The 19821-nt window shown below is 43.2% G+C and overlaps 1 protein-coding gene across 1 annotated transcript in view; it reads left to right on the forward strand.

The window, feature by feature from the left end:
- The first annotated feature begins 9560 nt into the window (after positions 1-9560).
- The window catches only part of SRSF12 (serine and arginine rich splicing factor 12), a 15928-nt gene continuing 5667 nt past the window's right edge, over positions 9561-19821 (forward strand). The window contains exons 1-2 of the mRNA XM_018554337.1: positions 9561-9712; positions 18190-18294. Of these exons, the coding sequence (XP_018409839.1) occupies positions 9648-9712; positions 18190-18294 (170 nt within the window). The 5' untranslated portion in view covers positions 9561-9647. The remainder of the gene's footprint in view (positions 9713-18189; positions 18295-19821) is intronic.

Here is a 19821-nt window from a genome sequence, read left to right on the forward strand (position 1 = left end):
GAAACGAGCGAGCAACACCCCTCTCCCTGCACCATACCAGGCCACATGCCCTCGACATTGGGAGGATGCTAAAACTTCTGCCACAATTTCTACTGAATATACCTGGAAAGCTGGCTTGGATTTTAGCATTTCTTCAGCAGGGTGTAAATCAAAAGTTGGTTTTAAACATCAAGTTTTGGCATTAGCAATCTTTTTCCAACGTCCATTAGCCTCAAATTCATTGGTTCATAGCTATGTTTAAGGTGTTTAAGATGTTTCCTCAACAGTCAAGTCTCCTTTGCTTCCATGGGACTTAAATTAGGTTCTGAAGGTCTTACAAAAGCCTCCCTTTGAGAGTATTTGGGATATTCTTTATTAACTTTGTCACAGAAGGTGGCATTTTTGATGATTACATTGGCTTGGAGAGTTTCAGAATTATTATTTATTGATTTTACATAAAGATCAAGTGGTTACTGAGGATACCCCTTCCCATTAATGCGGATACCTTCTTTTACTGTAGAATGTTTTTCCGTTACCTGAGTGGTCGACGCAGTTGACTAACTCCCATGTAGTCTGCCCTTCATCGATAACCCAGGTTATTATGGGTTTTTCCCCCTCTTTTCTCCTATACTACTACATCCTAATGTGGTTGACCTGCATTACCATTAATGTTGACCCGTTTTATCAGTGTATATACATTATATATATACTGTATATATCTGTCTTTCTTTATTTGATTGTTCTGTACTTTTTGTTTCTATAAAGATAAATAAAGATTACGTAAAAGAAAATATAATTTTATTAAATATAAAATATAATTTATCCTAGACATTCTTTATTTCCTAAGGCAGGGTCTGCCTTTCACCTAAATGAAGATATTATTTTTCCTTCAATTTGTCCTCATCCGATACATCCTAATAGCAATTTACTGTCTGGACGTAGTTAGGGTGGTGCGAGTTTAATTGTCTCCTACTGAACCTTTCCGTAAGACATATTCTCTTTTTGTGACTTCTACAGTACCATTTCTTATTGGGTCAGACAAGTTTTTGTCCAGGCTTATACAGTTAAGGCCAATTTCCCCTTTTTCTGGATACAGCTCATTCTACTCTGTTTCTCAAGCCTGCAAGGCAGCTACCTGGTTGTCAGTACACATTAGACATGTGCACAGCCTAAAAATTAGTTTTGGACAAAATGAATGAAAAGGGAAAAACCTTTTCATTTGTTTTGTTTGATGAAACCAATAATTATGCTGTTTCGTATTCGGAGGCAATGAACCTCCAAATCCGAAAGCGCACATTTAAAAAAAAGAATGTGTGGTGGCCATATTGGCTATCAGCGCATACTGCACATGCGCACCGCCATCTTGTAGCGAGCAAGATGGTGGTGCCCATAAGAAGTTAATTACTATATGCCTAAACATATTTTTTGCATATTCTGGCATATAATAATTTGTTATTTTGGATTCGAACCGCCAAATCAACAAAATTTCGTGATTCAGCAAGTTCGTCCAAATCCCAATGTACATCTCTAGTACACATCTTTACTTGTTTTTACAAATTTTGTGTTGTTGCATCTGCTGATGCTTCCTTTGGTCGCAAAGATTTACAGGCGGCTGTTTAGTTTTGTGTGAGCCTGAATTTTTCATTTTTGTTACTCAATTGTTTGATTGTTCCCGCTCCTCGGTCCACAGTGCTTTGAGATGCCCCATCAGTACAGAGATCAAGATCTCTGCTGTGTCTTTCAATGAATAAAAGAGAAAATAGATTTCTTTTTTACTTACTGTAAAATTCTTGTGTTCATTGAAGGACACAGCGCACTCCTTTCTTTGGGTCTTTTTGTGCCTTAGTTCTACTGCTTTGTGACTATCTGCACTGCCTTGGATCAGGGTGTGGCCACCAGCAGGAGCCAACCCCAAGCGTCTTTTTTGTGCCTAGCATCCTACTCCTGCGGGTGGTGGTATAGCCCATCGGTACAGAGATCAAGATCTCCGCTGTGTCCTTCAATGAAAGCAGAGAAAATAAGTTTATGTTAAGGTCAAAAAAAAATCCTGTGTTTTCTGTTTCCTGGTTTTCTAATGATCCCCTCTACTTTCTGTATGTCTATGCATTGTAATTCCTTACAACTTGCGTTAACTTATCAAAAATGTCCTGTCATAACACCCATTTGTTGCAGATCTTTTGCACTTTATGTTTCTTGTACATACACTTTGCCCCTTGTTTCAATGTGCTACCTTGGGCTTCTTGCCTACAGCCTCTTGTACTTTGTACTTTGTCTCGTGACTGCCATACTGTCACTTACACACTGTATCTCATGTCTCATTGTATCCATGTTTAATTCTGAGGGTGTAAGGAATAATTGTATACCCTGGAATATGTGTAGAAATCAATACATAATTCTAATGAGTCAAATATGGTTACAAATAGAGAAACAGCGCATGAAGCAATAAGGCTGAAACAGCACATTATCAGATTTTCCTGCTGCTTCTCAAAGACGATTTAACAATTTTTTGTGTTTTATTACATCACAGCAGCATGCCAGAGTCAAAGTTTTTCACCAGCAAAAAGGCAAGATTGTTTATTTAAACAACTATAAATACTAAACCTTGTCCAGTATTTCAAAACATAGTGCAAGAGGAAGCCTGATACCCAAAATACCAGGAACAGAAGGGTATTCAAGGGAAGTAAACAAGATCTGAATAAGTCAGATGGATTTCAAAATGTGTGTACTGACACACAATCTAGCAAGTAAAAATAACAGTCGCCTCATAACTGCATACATGCAAGTGAAATCTTCAGATGTTTGTCTGAATAACTAAACATGTACCCCCTTTTTTTATTTTTTTTGCAAGCTGGAGAGTGACTTCACCTCTTAGAAAATGACAACCCACATAAAAAATGCAGTTGGGATTTACATTACTGTGTCATCCTGGGGTCAGCATCTTATTCTAACAAGTATTTGCTGACCCCAAATATTCCCTGAACAAAGATTGCTGAAAACTAGCCTTCTTGGAAGAAAGGGAGATGAAGTAATGCTCAGCTGAAGTGCTGCTGTCTATGTAAGAAGTAATTAATACCTCTAAGTGTTAGGCATTACTTAGCATGAATGTAAAATATATCTGATGCTATGACCATTTCAAAAAGGCCTTAGTGCTTAAAATAATAATTTCACTTGATTAAATATAAACCCTTCACAAGGGTTGATTTCTTCACTCCCTGCAAACTGCACATTTAGTAAAAAGTGCACAAGTCCATCCTCCCTAGCCCACTAATCTACACTAACCTAGAACCCCCAAACAATGTGATGACATCATCACATTGTTTGTCTGATAAAGGGACCCTGTGTGGCCCCAAAAGGTCTTGTGATACCATGAACCTGTATCAATGAAGACCTATTAAAGCACAGCCTCTCTTAAGGGTGCCCATAAACATAGGAGTAAAGCTAACAATGTTGCATACCCAATCTGACCACCATCTGGAACAAGGTTGCCACCTCCCTCCACACATAAAAATATGGAACATTTATTGACGGAGTATACTGACAACCTGAAATATCACATATACTTAGATTAAATACTAAGACAATTAATAATTAAATAATATAGATATGTGAAGGTTACAGTAAGCACAGCAAGTAATTTGACTTTCTTTACAGTTAAAAAGTTGAACAGTAAACATGACAAAAAGTGAGCATGACTAAATGGTTAACTGGGTGCTTTCAACTCAAGTATGACAACTCGCGTCTCACCTGGACTCACCTCCTATCTCTTTTATGTGATCCTTTACCCACATTAATGTCCTAAGAGAGATGGATGGAGAGAGAGAGAGAAAAGAGATGGGAGAAAGAGAGAAGAAAGGAGACAGGAGGAAGAGATGATGGGAGAAGAGAAAGAGGTGGAAGGGGAAAGAGGGGGTGGAAAAGAAGAGGGGGGTAAGAAAGAGAGGGGGAGAGGGAGAGAGAGAGGGAGAGAGAGAGGGGGAAAAAAGATGGGAAGGGTGAAAGGAAAGGGTTATAGAAAAAGTAGGAAAGAAAATGAGGAAGAGAGAGGGGGTAGGGAAAGAGGGAAGGACAGAAAAGGTGAGAAGAGAGAGGCAGAGAGTAAAAGGAGGGGGAGAATGAAAAGGAAGGAGGAAGAGGGGGGTAAGGAGAGTGGTTGGAGAGAGATGTGCAGATTTTCCTCAGTGAGGGAAGGGGGCTGCTTGTAGTTTTAATTTTACAAGATGACAGAGACGCAGGAAGCAAGCCTTAACCCCACTACTATCCAATTGTAGCCTGGTGCAGTCCCTCCTCGTGGCAGGGTCTCTGTTGCAGAGAATAAGGCCATGGAGATACTGGATGGGCTTTCCCAGGGGTAGAAAGGGGCTGGCAGGCTCCTGTAAATATCACTGCTTTCTGCATCTGAACTTTTTCATAATAAATATATGAAAGAGCACAACCCAAAGATGTGCCTGCTTCTTTCTGCTGTCCAGTGGATGCTGCAGACTTTAGCTGTGCAGTCTGCATATTGGTAAAAGGTATATCTAAAGGGATGGCAGGGATGTGGTGTTTCATATAAAGCTCTGAAACAAAATGATTTGTGGCAAAGAAAGCTAATAGATGTGAGAGGGGGCTAACAACAGCATGTATTGTGGAATAATGGAGATCGTTCAGGCAGGAAATTAAGGTGGGCTAAAGATATCTGATGTAGCTTCAAAGGGTTATATTGTGTAAATGTAAGTTTACAAGCAATTGAGAAAGCAGTTTAAACACTGGGGAGGACTTGTTACAAGTGTGGGAAAAAAAGGTAGGGCTGGAGTTCCACTTTTGCAGCCAAGGTAGAATAACATCTACTTTATATTTGTTATACATTCCCATCCCCATAGCGTAACTTAAAAAAATAAAATAAAAAATACTGCATCCAAGTTTCAAGTGTTTAATACCTAAAAATCCTACCTAGCCTTTCCCTATGCTTGTTTGTAATGCCAAGAAGGGGGTTGTGCAAAGTTGTTTTATCTAGGTAGCTCATCTAATTTACTGTGTGTGTACTGTGCTGGCAGATTTCATTATCAGTTATAAACTAAATTTGAACACTGTCCAAACAAATGATTAAAGCTTTCAAGTAGGGATGTACCGATACCACTTTTTCAAGACCTGTCCCTCATGTACTTGCCGATACCAATTACCGATACTTTTCCTTAAAGGGACATGTGACATTTTTTCTAAACCAATACAGACTTCACTGGATTCACTGAATGTAAATACAGCAGGCAGTGGCTGGGAGCAATAGCCAGCCTGCTATTGGATATTTTAAATTGCAGTAGCCAATAGCAGGCTGGCTATTGTACCTGCCCACTGCCAATCAGCAAAGGAGGGAACTGAAGACGGAGTTCTCAATCAGATCCTCTCTGCTGATTGACAGCATCTGCTGATTGGCAGCAGGCAATGGGGGGTGGGGGGGTACAATAGCCAGCCTGGTATTGGCTATTGCAATTTAAAATATCCAATAGCAGGCTGTCTATTGTTACAAGTGTCCATTCCTTTTCCACTTGATGAAACTGTTTGCTTTTGGTGGTATATATCGCAGTGTAAGATAAGATGTCCATGCTCCTTATGTGTTTAATAATGCTCTCACCAGACCCACACATAAGTTTTCCCTCTCAATTAAAGAAGAATGTCCGTTCTATGTGAAGGCAAGATTTACAGCTTTTCTCGCCCGTGAGCACACTGAACGGACATTCTCTTCTTACAATGAGAGTGAAAACTGATGTGCAGCAAGGAGCACGGGCATCTCACACTGAGATATATCACCAAAAGAAAACCGATTCATAAAGTTGAAAAGGACGGGACACAGAGGAGCAGCAGCTAAGGTACAAGGGGGAGGGGGGCACGGGGGATTTCACAGCCGTATTCTCTTCTTCCTTCTCGCCCTGGCTACAGCGGTCTGTGAAAGAGACACCGAGCTCTGCAGCCAGCACCAGCAGGGAGAAGAGACTGTCCACACAACACTTACCTCCGCCATGCTGTCACACTTCCGGAGAGGTCAGAGCGGAGAAGGAGCATTGTTTGGTGGAGAGGTATTCCGGGGGAGGGGCTATGGGGGTCAATGGCGGAAGCTAGTTAAAAAAATGTAAAAGGCCGGAATCTGATCTAGGCATCAGGGCATTTTCAGGAGTACAAGTACTCCTGAAAATGCCCTGTATCAGCCCCGATACCGGTACTAGCATCGGTATCGGGACATCCCTACTTTCAAGGTATTGTAGGTTAATGAGAGGAAGCTCAGTCTGACACTAGTTTCACTCTCAAACTGCTCAGAGTAACTTGCAATCTGCACAAAGAACTATATCAAAGAAACAGCTAAAATTTAAGAAATATGTATGCTGTGTCAATGGAACACATAACAAACATATAGAAGGGTTTTCTCAAATATGACTGCAAAAGTGGAACTACACCTTAAAGTCTTATTATGTCTAGGGTAACAGAATAAAGCTAGCTAACACTTGAACCACTGCTAAGACAGATAAACAAGATAACAATTGCCCAGAGTCCAATGGCGCGTCACATGATAAAGGCTTTAAGCCTGATGAAGGGGACCCAGCGCGGCCCCGAAAGCGCTTGACTCTACTTTGAGTGACCTCTTACAAATAAAAAATGGAGATTCACTAAAATTGACGTGTTTGTCATTCTGGAGTGCTGGTCAAATATCTTCATAACAATTTCTGCTTAATGCGGCGACATCCGCAGTCATTGCGAGCACCCACGTTTGCCTATGGGAATTCCGGTAAGGTGTGCTACAGGACCTTGGACAGACATATTTTAGTCCCTGAAATAACTGATCGGCCAGCTCAGCATATGCTGAAGAAACCTGCTCAAAGACTAACCCCTGACGCAAACGTTTTGTCCATTTGGGGAGAGTATGCGTGACTAGGGCAGAGGCCAAGACCGGCCTGAGCAAAGCTCCAGCAACTGTGTAGGTTAAACAAGTCACACTTTCTGCCTTCCTGTCTAAAGGGTCCCGGAAAGATGGGGATTTTTCAACGGGAATAATAGTGGCCTTATGAAGCCTGGAAATGGGAGGATCCGCTACCAGAGGAGAAGACAATTTCTTCAGGAACTATTCCTCAAACAGATAATGCACTGCACAACGCCTTGGTGTTAGTAACAAACAGCACAGCAGACTCCTTCTTGAAAGCTTTGATGAGTTCCAAAACCCTTTCCTGCGCCAACTTAGCCACTAAGGGTCAACGACTTCAGACGGTTGGTTACCTGTTGGAAATCTTGGAAGAGGAAAAAAAAGAAGGCGGCAGCTTCTTAGAGGATTTGTGACAAGGCTTTTTCAATATGGCAAACAAAGCCATCCATAACTGAGTGAAAGGAGTCAAATGTCAAGGCAGATCCAGGAGCACCTGATGCTTTATGTGGAGAGTCTAGGGAGGCAAATGAGACCTAGATCAATGGGGAGGCTTTGCAGGCAGGTTAGAGCATTTCACTAGAGGAAGCAACATCAAAAAGCCCACAATCTGTGCAGGAAGGCGAAGAGGCCCTGTCCCTCTCAGCTGCCCGGCGAAGAGCCCTACGCATGCCTGCCATATGCCTTGCAACTACAGACCTGAGTGATTGTGCAGCCAGGATCTACCAGCCCCCGGGCATTACTCTGCAGCTGGACCAGGACCATATGCAGGCGGAGAGGAGCTGCTGCCAATGCTACTGCAATGACCAGAAAGGAATCGCCTCCCCACCAGCTCATAGACACCATCACGCTCCTAGAAAGGCAGCTGCCCACATCAAACATGGCGGCCGCTGCAAAACTGTGCTGTCCAAGACAGCAGGACTGGAAGAGAATGATTCCCAGGACCAGCCTGAACACACATCGCCAGGCACGGTGGCTGCAGAGCACAGAAGAGATGTCTGCAGCCACCTAATGACTACCTCCACCACGGATAGATGGGCATAGGTTGACTCCCCAGGATCTTGCAATACAATGGCGGCTGTCACAGCAAGGCTGGGGGAGAGTGTACTCCCGGCCCCGCCAGACAAATACACCAGGGCATCAGGCAGGGCCAGTGGAAACATCTACTTTTTGTAGTACCTAGCTTCCCATTGGCTAAAAGAAAAAAGCTGAACAGGCCTGCAAAAGTGTACAAAAATGCTCTAATAAAAATGTTCCAAAATCACCTGAAAATGCTCACATTCACACCTAAGCGTTTTGTTGACTCCCGTTGTTTACAATGGCCCCTGTTTACACCTGAGCGTTCTGTCGCTTGTAGCAAAACGCCTGTAGCTTGAAAAAGTACATGAGCTGCTTTTCAGACAGATATGAACATTTTTGTCCCTGTAGACATCAAGGGAAATAGCTTCATTACAAGCGTTTTTGAACTTTGTTGGACGTTTTTTGCGTGATGTCACAGATGCTTCTGCTTTCCTTTGGGCCAAATAGAAAAACGCCTGAATGCCTGCAAAACACTTAAAAAATGTGTATAGGCATTTGTAAAAAATGCTTAAAAACACTTTTAGATAACACCTGACAACACCAACACCTAGGCATGAACTGGACCTAAATGCAAGTGTTAAAGTGACATTAACCCCTTCATGACTGAGGCCCTTTTTTCAATTTTTGCACCCATGTTATATTCCACATTTTAAAATCTTTTCCTCCCTCCGCCATACTGCTTTAAGGACTTACCCTAAATGATGTCTCTTGATCCGATCATCTTATTCCTTCTACCTGTACCCAGCCATCCCTTCAGCGCTGGTGGCGGTCTCTGATCCATCCCTGACTGCTGTATTCTGTGTCCTACGGTGTCTGTCTGACATGCACGTTCCCAGCTGCGTACATTCACCTCCACTGTGTCTCTCCGCCAAAGTTCTCTACTGCGCATGCGCCCGCCCCATCATCCTGCTCGGCAGCTCGAGAAGCTCCTAATTACCTAATTGGTAACTTTTTTAAAATGTTTTTGCATATATCTACTGCTTGTTAGCAGTAGATATACGCACAAAAAAACAAACCCCGAGAATTTAATACTTGAAGCCCTATTCACACCTGAGCATTTTGTCACGCGTTTCCCTTCTCGCAGTGAAGGAGAACCCCATTGTTTTCAGAGTTGCTCATTCACATCAGAATGTTAAGTCGCTCGTAGTTTGATTCTGGAAAAAAGTACCAGAGCTATATATATGTGTGCACCTTGCTGTATTGTTGGTGACAAGTTTTTGAGTGCGTTTGTCATTTGTTTTGCTTGAGAGCTATATATATGAAGCAATAGGAGGGGAGGGACCTGGTTCAGAATGAGGATTATTTGGGAGCTATGCTTGTGTTCTGACTTCATTCAGGTCAGGGACTCTAGGAACTGATGCAGTCAGATATTTCTGAGGGCTCAAGTAATTGCAGCTCTTTCTGTCAGTATTTCTGTCAGTACAGCACAGGCCAGGCCACTAATCTCCAGGAACAGCTGTGCGACTTCTAAATTAGAACACAGCAGGCGAGCGTGCCGAATTTCAAGATGGACACCCAGCCATTTCCGGTCCCGCCCCCTCTCCTAACTCCACCGGCGGAACACCTTTTTGTCACCCTTCTCGGCTCACACCTCCTCGAACAGCTTTTCGCTAGCACGCTTACGAAGGACAGTGTACGGGCCTGTACCGGTGATCGTCTGTAGAGGCCGGGGGTTATTGGTCGCCAGTCGGAGCTCCCCAGCACTATGTCCCGCTACTCCAGACCGCCCAACACCTCCCTGTTCGTCAGGAACGTGGCGGATGCCACCAGGTACGGACAGCCCTGTGTGTGTTATGGGGAATGTGAGAGCCTCCTCCCCCTGTGTTCAGTACACCTAGGGAGGGCCGAGCTCCACTCCAGGCCTACACAGCCCAGGCCAGCAACAGTGTAGGTATAACAAAGCTGATCTGCTCACAACACAAAGCGATTATCTCCTGAACTCTGCATAGAGGGGCTGGGTATGGGTGTTAGGCCGATGTCATACTTCCGTGCCGGCTTTCCTACATCTAGCACCAAGTACACGATCATGCTTATGCAAGGATCTGTTTATTTGTCATGAAAGCTTATAAGCTAAAAGCTTATCTCCAGGGGGGGGGGGGGGCCCCCTTGGGGGGGGGGTAATAAAGGACTTTCACTTGCCTGATCCCTACCCCCCACATGCTGCCATGGTTGGGGGCCTGCTGATGTCATCACATCTTATAAAAGGCCCATAGACTGGCATTATATGTGTGTAGGACAGACAAGGTGAGCGCTGACTGCTGTTGGAACAGGTATCTGGTAACTAAAGTCCTTTACACAGCTCCCCTAGATGTTAACAATCCTTGCAGTGTGGGGGGTGACCCCACTGCAGGGGGAATTCTCTCACCGCCTCTAGAAATTAGCTTTAAACTGGCCATAGGCAGTTCATATCTTGGCCAATTTCTGCACAGTTGTGAGCTGTGCATGGCCCTGCAAACACCCAGTGTGACTAACTTCAATTTACAAATTGAGCCAGGTGGGAAACTCTCGGGTGCATCCTATTAAATGTAGTCACCATTGAGGGTATCGGTCAGCTGTGGGTGCCTGAGTTCAATAGGCGGCACTGGTGATTCCTTCATCCACACTGTTTACATGGATGGGGAATTGATTTTTTCCCCCCCACTGAACAAGAGAAAATCAAGCTGTCTGTGGCCAGCTTTAATCTGATGTCACATTTGCAACCCTGATGTGCGTGAGGACTTGATAGCGGCAGGATCGCAGCAGGTGGGTGAACTCTTCCACGCTGGCTGGATGAGAGAGATGTCAATCTTTTATTAATGGATTATATTCTGTATCACTTCTGGCAGAGAGTGAGTGACACATGCACACTTTCTAGTGATCTTACAACAGGTTAGCTACTGTGGCATCAGTCCTAAACTGACCATACACTATACTTGTATACATAATCTCCTTTAAAAGAGAACTTTGGGGTAATCTTTTTATCCCTTAGTTCCCTTAGGGGGTCACAGGGGGACATATACTAACCTTCTCCCGTGACCCAAAGCTCAGTATATAGCGAGCTATTGCCCGTGATATACTGAGAGCGCCGCAGCCGGAGTGGAGACAATACTGTTGAGATCCACCCAGCTGAGTGAGTGACAGAAGGGAGGGGGATGCCTCCGGGGGGCCGTGACTGACAGTCCCCGCTCTCTGCTGGGATATGATGGGAAAGTGAGCGACAGTATGTGTTCGCTCATTACCCGATCTATAGAGTCGACGCGTGACAGTTTCAATGTCACACGTTGGCTCTAACTATGAGGATGAGTGTATATCACTCACCTCATAGTTCTTTAAGTCCATGTTCACACTTAGGCGTTTTGTTGCTCAAAGCTAAGAGCAGCAAAACGCTCAAGACAAGGAATCCAATTCATTTCAATGGCCCCTGCTCACACCTGAGTGTTTTGTCACAAGCACAAAAATGCCTGTCATTGGAAAAAGTACATGAGCTACTTGTTGGCAAATTACAGTGCATTTTGGTCCCGTATACTTCAATGGGAAACTTTGTGTGACAAAACACTTGGGTGTGAACAGGGGCCATAGCAATGAATGGGATTCCTTGTCTTCAGCGCTTAACTTTGAGCAAAAAAATACTTGGCTCTGATCAGAGCCTTAGGTTTACCAAAACTATGTAATAAAACTGTACAGCCAAACAATCCATTAATTTTATTTCTAGTCAGACAGGCAGTTGTACTACATATTTGACAGTAGATTTAATCTGTACAATCAGATTGTATGATGCAGGGATGGACAGATTATTATGGAATTCAGGAGCCAGTGTGTCCATTTCAGAAGATGGCAGGCTTTTTTTCAGGAGCCAACTCCATTGATAACTACAGGGTACCTGGCTCCAGGGAAATTCCTTTTCTTGTCAGCACCATCTAGGGGCACCAGTGCCATGCAATTTGGAACTTTGTAGGGCGGCAACCAATTAATCGATAATGAGAATAGTTGTCAACTATTCTCAATGATTAGTTGGTTGGATCCCCTAGCTCACTACTCCATTCTGGGAGGAGGGCACAGCAAGCAGTGGGTCAATGCAATAGCCAGCCTGCTATTGGCTATTGCAATTTGAAATGGCCAATAGCAGCCTGGCTATTGCACCAGCCCACTACCTGCTGTATTTACATTCAGCTGCTGTCTGTGGAATCTTGCCACTGGCAGCTGTCATTCCCGGGCTGAAGCTATTCAAGCGCCATGGGCTTACAATACAATTATTAGGGAGGAAAAATGATAAAAGGTGGGAAAAGTCATTTTGATTTCCGCCTGACATTCTGTTGCAGTGCCATTCATTTCAGTGGCAACCCAAATGTGCCTCCCACCCACAGTGTGATCGCCTGCACTGGACATGCGTTCCAGTGCGATTGCAAAAATTGTGCATGCAGTTTTATTCTGAGGTATTTATTATACAGGAATTATATAGCGCCAACAGTTTGAGGTAAACTTTGTAACACTACATTTCTGTATTTTATTTTAAATTAAGGATGGTACTTATTTCTATCCGATCGAAAAAATGATCAGCCAACTAATTATGAAAATAATAATTAGTTGCAGCCCTAGAACTTCATGGTTTCACTCTGGCATCTGAGAGATGGAGGGGGTGTTCTCTGCACTACACATGTGCAACAGACAGCGTTGGGTGAGGAAGAGATTTGCTAGTAAAGCTTGCTATACACTAGGTCAGAATACCCAAACAGTGATTGCATCTGATTATCTGCAGTTACTGATTGGCTGACCAGTTTGTTTGTTTTTTGCCCGGCTCCTTTGACAAAAGTCTGTCGGCAGGGCCCCACACGCTGCTTGAATTTCTGCCGAGTCAGCAGGAGCTGGGTGAGATTCAAGCAGTGTATGGCCAGTATGTAAAGAAAAGGAGCTTTATTTGGTTGAAGATACACAAAGGGCTTACTAGCAAATGTGTTTTTTCCGTGTCCCTAATCTACCAATTGACATATCCGTCTGGATGTCGCAACACTTCTTAACTCAACCTTTCAAGAACTGAGCTCATGATATTTCCTCCCCCCAACTTTTCCCTTGAGATTGTTAACACAGATATCCAGCCCTCCCCCCATGCCAGGGTGCTGGGTGTCATCCTTGACTCAGACCTCGCCTTTCTTCCCCACATCCAAATACGCCCCTTCCTCACCAATGAAACCGCAAAACTACTTATCCACTCACTTGTTTTATCTCGTCTTGACTATTGCAACTCCCTCCTCATTGGCTTAGCTCTACACAGGCTATCCCCCTTCAGTCTATCATGAATGCAGCTGCTAGACTCATTCACCTAACCAACAGCTCAGTGTCTGCAACCCCCCCTCTGCCAATCCCTGCACTGGCTTCCAATAGCCCAAAGGATAAAATTCTAAATATTAACATCCACAACTCTGTCCCCGGCTATATCTCAAACCTTGTCTTAAAGTATCACCCCTAACCGTCCCCTCCACTCTTCAAAAGACCTCCTGCTTTCCAGCTCCATCGTCAACTCCTCCCATGCTCGCCTCCAGGACTTCGCTAGAGTCTCTCCCATCCTCTGGAACTCTTTACACCAACCTGTCCGTCTATCTCCCACACTGACTGCCTTTAGGCGATTCCTTAAGACTCAACTTTTCAGGGAAGCCTATCCCACCTCAACCTAACCACTGAACTATCACTTTCTTAAAGAATTCATCCCCACACAGCTACCTCCTCATGTATCACTTTCCCCTCCCTTATAGATTGTAAGCCCTCAGGGGCAGGGCCCTCCTTACCATCTAGTATTGTATTGTGATTGTAATGTCTTCCCTATTTTGTAAAGCGCTGTGCAAACTGCTGGCGCTATATAAATCCTGTATAATAATAATTATTTCTCTAGTTAAGCTCTGGCCTTGCTGCACATTACAATAATTGCCTGTACTGATGATTTCAATCTAAAAGTCTATAGACTTAAAGGGCTAGTTCCCCTTTTCACAAAACATGGCCCTGCCTGAACTTAGCTTTACGGGTGACCTACTTCCTCCACCCATGCTAGCTGGAGTAACAGGCTGCACACTTCAAAACATCACTACACAGCCATGGAGGATGGTAAGCAAACCACTGTCAGCGTTGCCATGTGACCATCCTGACCAATGCAAATCTCTTCTTTAGGGAGGTCATGAGAAAGAAGCTCAGAAGTTCCCATTGGTCAGGGCAGTCACGAGGCCGCACTGATCAATGACCGCTCACCATTGCCAGCATTATGATGCTGCACATCCTCCACCATGACATTTTGATTTGTGCAGCCCGTTACACCAGCTGGTGCAGGAGTCTGTCAGCTGAACCGCTAAGTGGAGGGGGGACCAGGGATTGGGTGGGGAGGTGGTTGTGCGTTCATGTTATTGCTTATTGTGAAAAGGCAAACTAACCAGTTCAAGTAGAAAAACAAAATTATGTTTACCCAAAACAAATATAATTTCCCTGTAATGAGCAATGGACATTATGCATTTGTATACAAGTATAGGAAAGCCTAGAAATAGGCAGTCTACACACTACTTTTTAGTAGTGCTGTAGTTCAGTTTTCTAACTCTATGCCTAGGGCCCTCTATGGTCATAAAATTACTTTATATTTACGGTCACAAGGGCTGCCTCCAGAAGCTGCTTGTTCTCGGTTTACATTTATGGTTTCCAACAACACAGGACCTCTCTTGTAGGACGGCACTAAGCTCTCACTGGCCTTACATAGCCCTTACAGAACTGGAACAATATTTACCATGTCCTCGTGTGCTGGGGGGGACCTCCTCATGTATCACTTTCCCCTCCCTTATAGATTGTAAGCCCTCAGGGGCAGGGCCCTCCTTACCATCTAGTATTGTATTGTGATTGTAATGTCTTCCCTATTTTGTAAAGCGCTGTGCAAACTGCTGGCGCTATATAAATCCTGTATAATAATAATTATTTCTCTAGTTAAGCTCTGGCCTTGCTGCACATTACAATAATTGCCTGTACTGATGATTTCAATCTAAAAGTCTATAGACTTAAAGGGCTAGTTCCCCTTTTCACAAAACATGGCCCTGCCTGAACTTAGCTTTACGGGTGACCTACTTCCTCCACCCATGCTAGCTGGAGTAACAGGCTGCACACTTCAAAACATCACTACACAGCCATGGAGGATGGTAAGCAAACCACTGTCAGCGTTGCCATGTGACCATCCTGACCAATGCAAATCTCTTCTTTAGGGAGGTCATGAGAAAGAAGCTCAGAAGTTCCCATTGGTCAGGGCAGTCACGAGGCCGCACTGATCAATGACCGCTCACCATTGCCAGCATTATGATGCTGCACATCCTCCACCATGACATTTTGATTTGTGCAGCCCGTTACACCAGCTGGTGCAGGAGTCTGTCAGCTGAACCGCTAAGTGGAGGGGGGACCAGGGATTGGGTGGGGAGGTGGTTGTGCGTTCATGTTATTGCTTATTGTGAAAAGGCAAACTAACCAGTTCAAGTAGAAAAACAAAATTATGTTTACCCAAAACAAATATAATTTCCCTGTAATGAGCAATGGACATTATGCATTTGTATACAAGTATAGGAAAGCCTAGAAATAGGCAGTCTACACACTACTTTTTAGTAGTGCTGTAGTTCAGTTTTCTAACTCTATGCCTAGGGCCCTCTATGGTCATAAAATTACTTTATATTTACGGTCACAAGGGCTGCCTCCAGAAGCTGCTTGTTCTCGGTTTACATTTATGGTTTCCAACAACACAGGACCTCTCTTGTAGGACGGCACTAAGCTCTCACTGGCCTTACATAGCCCTTACAGAACTGGAACAATATTTACCATGTCCTCGTGTGCTGGGGGGGTTTATTGACCTCCGTCAAACACATGTTTGCAGTATATCACTGCTGAGTGACAGCGTTGTGAGCCAGGTTAGCCAAGAAGCTTTTTAAAGCAATTATTGCAAAACTTTAGGGTTTGTTCACATTGTGTGAAATGTGTGTTTTGGGATTCCTGCAGCAGAAACCTACAAATTCCTGAAGCAGGAATCCCAAATATTCCACTTAGAAGCGGCCACTGTCACCCGTTCAAGTTAATGGTTGGATGACAGCAGCCGCATCTGTAAGCAGTACCCCGCATGTAATTGTAGGTGATACAAATACATATGGTTAGGAATGGATCAGGGTCCCTGGATGCACGATAGATGTGTCCAGCGACAGCGAACTGTTCCATACTGCATGTAATCAAATCACATACAATTACATGTGGGCTACCACTTACATATGTGGCTGCTGTCACCCAATCATTAACTTGAATGAGTGACGGCACCTTCTAAACGGCATATTTGGTATCCCTGTCACAGGAATTTGTAGCTTTCTGCCACAGGAATCCCAAAACTCACACATTCACACTATAGTATGAATATATCCTAAATCCTTTGTCACAACATACACACATACAATTTAAGTGGCTAAATAACCGCATGGATTTCAGTAAAAGGCTTTTGTGTCACTATGAAAAGAAAATGTTACATTTCATCAAAAATGTGACGCTTAAACTATAGAGGTAGCTACCATTGAGGAGCCATTTACATAATTCACGTAACTTGCCGTACTGTGTTGTGATGTTTATTTTGAATGACACTCCAACAGACTACACATGCAGTATGCTGCAACGCATTGTTTTTTGCGTTACCAAAAAAGTGTTGCATCTGATCGTGTTGCTTGTTGCAGTGTGTTAACAGCCCATTAATTTCAGTGAGCAGCCTTATGACACATGTGTTATGCCCTTTAAGGACTTCAATAGGCCCTGAAACATTGAATGCGTAAAATAAAAAAATTAGATTGCACAATTAATGTTCAGGCTTATAACTGTAGGTCATTGGTTCTCAACCTGGGGTACACATACCCCTCGGTGTACTTTGACATTAGTCAAGGTCTACTTCCAGAATGGCAGATCAGGATTGCGACATCACTAAACTTGTGCAAGTGTCATAATTGGGGGGAGGGGTTAGTGTTTTCCAAAATCTATCATTCCAGACATAAAATATTGTAAAATGCGAAACTTGGTCACATTCTTGCTACCATGCACTTTCGCTTTTAAAGTCCTTACAGCCCCTACATTTTTACCATGTCCGTCTACGCCACATACTGTGTCGGCCTCTATTAGATGGAGCTTTTCAGAATTTGGTGGCGTAGACAGAGATGGTAAAAATGTAGGGGCTGTAAGGACTTTAAAAGTGCATGGTAGCAAGAATGCTGAGCATAGGGTACAACTGGTACAGAATTGAGGAATATGTGCTACAGGTTTCTCATTGTTTGAGGGTTTTTGTTAAAACAAAATATATACATTTTAGTTTCTTTCTGTACAAAGTTGGCAGAAAATCTGTAATTCTTGATATAATTTATAAAGAAGGTGCACTCTGTACAGCACTTGGGTGCTTGTAATGACAATGGTTGGTGTCATCTGTGTATTCAGTCAAGTGTTGAAAGTCATAAAATATGTATATTAATTAGGGATGCACCGATACTAATAGCTGTGCCGATACCGAGTGTTTGTTTGGCAGAGTACTCGCCCAAATGCTCCGGTACCGGAACTTCCGGTCAGAGGGAGATTTGCTCTGACCGGCAATGCCACGCGGGAACATGGAATCGGCTTCCCATCCAATCAGGAAGCCGGGCGGTGAGTCATTGAGCCAATCAACATTGAGCCAACCAAACGGCATGGAGCCTGCTTCCCGGGCAATCCAGGAGCCAGGCGGCGAGTAATGACACTCAGCCCGGCTTCCTGATTGCCTGGAAAGCTGGCTCATTGCTAGTGGAAGTACCGGTGTCAGTACTTTGTATTAGCGAGTGCCAAAATATAAATATCTACTTGTTACCGAAAACCAGTATCTGTGCATCCCTAATAATGTGTGAACTCGCCCAGGTACCAGGATTTAAAACAGAGATGGCATATCAGTCCAGGTAGTAGAATGTGACCCTGGATGATGCCTGAACCAAAATGTCACCATCTTTCTGGATTGAAGCAGATAAAGGCATAGGCAGGGAGAGTACGGTGATATCTGTGAGGGACCTTAAAGACCTGCGACTTTGGAGATGACTGAAGGGGTATGTTTTCCAGAGAGGTTGACAACCAATTCTTCAGAGATCAGACGTTGTATAAAAGTTTTTTTTTTTTTTAATGATCTCTATTGCAAATTATAGCACACACAAGGTCATTTTGTTGAACTGGCACAACAGTGAAGTTGCACTATCAACCTTATCTCTCTGCCTTACACACTTCAGGCCGGAGGATTTACGGCGTGAGTTTGGTCGGTATGGCCCAATAGTAGACGTTTACATTCCTCTTGACTACTACCATCGTCGACCACGAGGATTTGCTTATATTCAATATCCTTTATGTGCTTGTGTTGATGTTCAGGAGCATGAAGTGCCTACGTCCTAATTGTGTATTTATTTCTCTGTCTCAGAAATTGTAAAGCAGTCCACAGTAGCTGGCAAGCACCCCAAGGTTTGAATGAGCCTGGTTAGATAGAGCCAAGCGTAAAGCCCACAGACACCTTTGAAGTTGCAGCTTCAAGGAATAAAGAGGGAGGGTGGAAACAGATAAGAAAGCTGGAAGAGGGGAAGTTCTTGCCAAGCACTAAAGACACAGCCTGCTGCAAGCTGAGGGTTCAAATTTCCTACCTTTATATCCAAAGCAAAGTTCGATTTGGTTGATCCTTTTCCAGCTTCACCTTGCAAGCCCAAAAGTAAAGGTCAAGGTTCAAGATCAAGTCAAATGAGGTAACCACAAAAGTTTCCTTTTTTGTATCCTGCTTCTCCAATATGTCTTAGTTAAAGTTGATTCAGAATGTGAATTGAGATATTTGTGGATATTCTAGTTAAAGCAGCAGTGACTACAAGTTTCTGGGGTTGGTATTCTGTACTTTAATGCATTTACCTACTTACACTTACAGCAGCATTAAAATTAACTTGTATACAGTACTCCAAAAAGAAAGGAAACCGCATTGGCAAATGACCGACATTGCAGGTTGTTGCATGCATTTATTTTCATTGTTTTGCTTGAAAAAAGGCAGTAATATAACTCAGTTTTTAGTAGATGCTGCAAGTTGAATTGTACCCCTGCTTCTTTTATATTTTCGAGGGGGAAAAAAATGATGAGGGAGACAGTAGAACAACTCAAGCCGATGGATTAGAGCTGCAGCTAACGATTATGTTCAAAATCGATTAGTTAGCCGATTATTAAGTTCGATTAATCGGTTAATCGGATAAACAATAAAATACATTTTAAAAAATGGACTGTTGCTGCCCTACGATGGATATTCCCCCCCAGAATACATAACATTTTTCCAAAATCCCGTTGTGAACTTAATCTCTTTTTCTATATTAAAAGGGAAATATCAGGGATCTGTTTAGGCCCAAAGCCCCTGACAGTGAAGTAAAATAAGTGTGTGTCATTTTCGGCCTTAGAAATTCTGGTGCGGGAGGTGTTGCGGTGCCATTCATTTCAATGGCACCATAAACGCGCCTCCTACCTGCAGTGTGATTTTGCAATTGTCTTTTTTTTTATATTCAATTAAGAATGGTATTTATTCTGAGTAATAAAAAAAAGAATTGGCCAACTAAGTGATTAGGAACATAATCGTTAGTTGCAGCCCTTGTTCAGTTTAATGTTAGGAGACATACTGTTTGCAGGAATGTCAGATTTATAGTGCGTTGCAGAGATGTAGGCCTTGGCATACAATCCTACTGAAGTATTGCTTCTGACCTGAAGAAGTCAACTCTCGAAAGCTTGTCTTTTATATATTTTGTTAGTCGTTAGTCCAATAAGAAAGGTATTATTGCACACTGCAATACTCTGTTTTTGTTTAAATGATATATAATATATCATTTTATTTTTTTTAATAGGGCCAC

Source organism: Nanorana parkeri, unplaced genomic scaffold (genome assembly GCF_000935625.1).
Source record: "Nanorana parkeri isolate BGI_ZX_2015 unplaced genomic scaffold, ASM93562v1 scaffold154, whole genome shotgun sequence".
NCBI classification, from domain to species: Eukaryota; Metazoa; Chordata; class Amphibia; order Anura; family Dicroglossidae; genus Nanorana; species Nanorana parkeri.